This window comes from Empidonax traillii, unplaced genomic scaffold, assembly GCF_003031625.1.
Source record: "Empidonax traillii isolate 1590-97213 ecotype Southwest subspecies unplaced genomic scaffold, ASM303162v1 scaffold6110:size10789, whole genome shotgun sequence".
Taxonomy (NCBI): domain Eukaryota; kingdom Metazoa; phylum Chordata; class Aves; order Passeriformes; family Tyrannidae; genus Empidonax; species Empidonax traillii.
The window spans coordinates 2252-6512 of record NW_020961303.1 but is presented as its reverse complement, the minus strand read 5'-3'; the positions used below and the strand labels follow the sequence as shown (position 1 = coordinate 6512).

General features: G+C 46.2%; 1 protein-coding gene across 1 annotated transcript in view; it reads right to left on the bottom strand.

Moving 5' to 3' along the window:
* LOC114073344 (manganese-transporting ATPase 13A1-like) overlaps window positions 1-4261 on the bottom strand; it is an 8756-nt gene that overhangs the window by 3653 nt on the left and 842 nt on the right. Inside the window, exons 3-5 of the mRNA XM_027911116.1 lie at window positions 3537-3609; window positions 232-387; window positions 78-147 (exon numbers count right to left, since the gene is read on the bottom strand). Coding sequence (XP_027766917.1) covers window positions 78-147; window positions 232-387; window positions 3537-3609 — 299 coding nt within the window. The remainder of the gene's footprint in view (window positions 1-77; window positions 148-231; window positions 388-3536; window positions 3610-4261) is intronic.

Sequence of the window (4261 nt, the reverse complement as noted above, 5' to 3'; positions counted from 1 at the left end):
CTTGCCCCACCCCTATCCCAAACTCCCCCCGGAGAATTCCCTAAAAATCCCTGGGAATTCCCGCTCCCCAAACCCACCGATGGACACGACGTCCCCCGGCACGATCTCGTCGCTGCAGATCGGCCGCCACTTCCTGTTCCTGTACACCTGCAAAACACCCCCAAAACCCCCTGAAATCACCCCAAAACTGCAGGAGAGGCTCAGAATTCCCTCAGAATTCCCAAAATTCACCTGGATCATGTAGGGCTTGTTGCCCATCCGGCGGATCTCCGACATGTTCCGCATCTGCTGCTGCACCAGCGACGCCTCGAAGGCCACCAGCATCGACAGGGTGAAGACGCTGTAGTACCAGTACTCGTCCAGGCACCACAGCCCCACGCAGAAAACCTGGGAGAAACATTCCCAGGATTCCCAAAAAATCCCAAAATCCCAAAAAAACCCAAAAATCTGGGGTTTGGGGGGGGTTTGGTTGGGATAATTGGAGTATTTTGCTCCAAGAAGTCAGAAAAGAAGGAAAATTCTCCCTCTCCAGGAACACCTGAGGGGGGTCAGGAGTTGTCCCCACGCAGAAAAACCTGGAAAACATTCCCAGGAATCCCAAAAAATCCCAAAAAATCCCAAAAACCCCCAAAATCTGGGGTTTGGGGGGAGTTTGGTTGGGATTTGTCTTGGTTGGGTTGAGATAATTCCAATAGTTTGTTCCCCAGGAGTCACAGAAACCCCCCCTGAGGGGGGTCAGGAGTTGTTCCCTACACACAAAAACCTGGAAAACATTCCCAGGATTCCTCAGGAAGTCCAAAAAATCCCAAAAACCCCAAAAATCCCAAAAATCTGGGGTTTGGGGGGGGTTTTAGTTGGGATAATTGGAGTATTTCGCTCCGAAAAGTCAGAGAAATCAGCCCTGAGGGGGGTCAGGAGTTGTCCCCACGCAGAAAACCTGGGAAAAACATTCCCAGGATTCCTCAGGAATCCCAAAAAATCCCAAAAACCCCAAAAATCTGGGATTTGGGGGGCGTTTGGTTGGGATAATTGGAGTATTTCACTCTAAAAAGTCAGAAAAGAAGGAAAATTCTCCCTCCCAAGGAACACCTGAGGGGGGTCAGGAATTGTCCCCACGCAGAAAAACCTGGAAAACATTCCCAGGATTCCTCAGGAATCCCAAAAATCCCAAAAAACCCCAAAAATCTGGGATTTGGGGGGGGTTTTATTGAGAAAATTTGAGTATTTTGCTCCGAAAAGTCAGAAAAGAAGGAAAATTCTCCCTCTCAAGGAACACCTGAGGGGGGGCAGGAATTGTCCCCCAGACAGAAAAACCTGGAAAACATTCCCAGGATTCCTCAGGAAGCCCAAAAAATCCCAAAAACCCCAAAAATCTGGGATTTGGGGGGGGTTTGGTTGGGATAATTGGAGTATTTTGCTCCAAAAAGTCAGAAAAGAAGGAAAATTCTCCCTCCCCAGGAACACCTGAGGGGGGTCAGGAATTGTCCCCACGCAGAAAAACCTGGAAAACATTCCCAGGAATCCCAAAAAATCCCAAAAACCCCAAAAATCTGGGGTTTGGGGGGGGTTTGGTTGGGATTTGTCTTGGTTGGGTTGAGATAATTCCAATAGTTTGTTCCCCAGGAGTCACAGAAACCCCCCCTGAGGGGGGTCAGGAGTTGTTCCCTACACACAAAAACCTGGAAAACATTCCCAGGATTCCTCAGGAAGCCCAAAAAATCCCAAAAACCCCAAAAATCTGGGGTTTGGGGGGAGTTTGGTTGGGATTTGTCTTGGTTGGGTTGAGATAATTCCAATAGTTTGTTCCCCAGGAGTCACAGAAACCCCCCCTGAGGGGGGTCAGGAATTGTCCCCACACCACAAGAAAACCTGGAAAACATTCCCAGGATTCCTCAGGAATCCCAAAAACCCCAAAAATCCCCAAAATCTGGGGTTTGGGGGGAGTTTGGTTGGGATTTGTTTTGGTTTGGTTGAGATAATTCCAATAGTTTGTTCCCCAGGAGTCACAGAAACCCCCCCTGAGGGGGGTCAGGAATTGTCCCCACACCACAAGAAAACCTGGAAAACATTCCCAGGATTCCTCAGGAAGCCCAAAAAATCCAAAAAAACCCCAAAAATCTGGGATTTGGGGGGGGTTTGGTCGGGATTTGTCTCGGTTGGGTTGAGATAATTCCAATAGTTTGTTCCCCAGGAGTCACAGAAATCCCCCCTGAGGGGGGTCAGGAGTTGTTCCCTACACACAAAAACCTGGAAAACATTCCCAGGATTCCTCAGGAAGTCCAAAAAAATCCAAAAACCCCAAAAATCTGGGGTTTGGGGGGGGTTTGGTCGGGATAATTGGAGTATTTTGCTCCAAAAAGTCAGAAAAGAAGGAAAATTCTCCCTCCCAAGGAACACCTGAGGGGGGTCAGGAATTGTCCCCACGCAGAAAAACCTGGAAAACATTCCCAGGATTCCTCAGGAAGCCCAAAAAATCCAAAAATCTGGGGTTTGGGGGGGGATTTGTCTTGGTTTGGTTGAGATAATTCCAATAGTTTGTTCCCCAGGAGTCACAGAAATTCCCCCTGAGGGGGGTCAGGAATTGTCCCCACACCACAAGAAAACCGGGAAAACATTCCCAGGATTCCTCAGGAAGCCCAAAAAACCTCAAAAATCCCAAAAATCTGGGGTTTGGGGGGGGTTTGGTCGGGATTTGTCTCGGTTTGGTCGAGATAATTCCAACAGTTTGTCCCCAGGAGTCACAGAAACCCCCCCTGAGGGGGGTCAGGAGTTGTTCCCTACACACAAAAACCTGGAAAACATTCCCAGGATTCCTCAGGAATCCCAAAAAATCCCAAAAACCCCAAAAATCTGGGGTTTGGGGGGGGTTTTAGTCAGGATAATTCCAATATTTCGCTCCCAAAAGCAGGAAAATCTCTCTCCTGGGAAAGACCTGAAGGCTCAGGAATTGTTTCTCCCTCATCCACGCCCAGAATTCCCGAAATTCCAAGGGTTTCCTGGGATTTGGAATGGGATTTGTCAAGGATTTTGGTTGTTTTATGTCACGAATTTAAATCTGGAATTCCAAGAAGTTGGAAAAGGAGGAAAATTCCCTCCCCAGAAAACACCTGGAAGGGCGGGAAGGATCCCAATCCAGCCCAAAATTCCTGAAATTCCAGGGATTTCTAGGAATTTAAAGGGGAATTTTAAGGAATTGTCTCGTTTTACGTCATGAATTTAAATCTGGAATTCCAGGAAGTTGGAAAAAGGAGAAAAATTCCCCTCCCAGAAACACCTGGAAGGGCGGGAACGATCCCAATCCAGCCCAGAATTCCCAAAATTCCGGGAATTCTCTGATTTCCGCCCATCCCAACACTGAATTCCAGAAAGTTGGGAAAAAAAAAAAATCCCAGGAAAAATGAGGAAAAAGAAATAAATCCCCCACTCAGCTCCAAATCCCTGGAGATTCCCAATCCCTGGAATCTTCCCGGCCATCAGTCCCGTAAATCCCGGGATTTCCGAGCGGGAATTGTGGGAATTTTTCCCGGTTTTTTTACCTGGAAGACGAAGAAAGGAGCTGTGGCTCTTTCCTTGAACAATTCCAGGAATTCTGGCACCACCATCTCGGCCCTGGGGGGAGGGAAAAACAACAACAAAACAACAACAAAAAGCAGGAATTTTCAGGGAATTCCCATCCCAAAAAAATAAAACCAACAACTTTTCCAGAGGGGAAATAATCTCCTGGTTTTTATTTACTTGGAGTTTGTTCTTTTCCTGATTTTATTCCTTCCTCTTCCCAATTTTATTCCTTCCTCTTCCCAATTTTATTCCTTTCTCTTCCCAATTTTATTCCTTCCCCTTCCCAATATTTCTTTTCCCAATCTTTATTCCTTCCTCTTCCCAATTTTATTCCTTTCTCTTCCCAATCCTTTTTCCTTCTCCTTCCCAATATTTCTTTTCCCAATTTTATTCCTTCCTCTTCCCAATTTTATTCCCCTCTCTTCCCAATCTTTATTCCTTCCTCTTCCCAATTTTATTCCTCCCTCTTCCCAATCTTTATTCCTTCCCCTTCCCAATCCTTATTTACTTCAACTCCAGGACTAAAATTTCAACAAAAACTCCAAAATTAAAACCTGAACTCCAAGATTAAACTCCAAGATTAAACTCCAAGATTAAACTCCAAGATTAAACTCCAAGATTAAACCTGAACTCCAAGATTAAACTCCAAGATTAAACTCCAAGATTAAACCTGAACTCCAAGATTAAACTCCAAGATTAAACC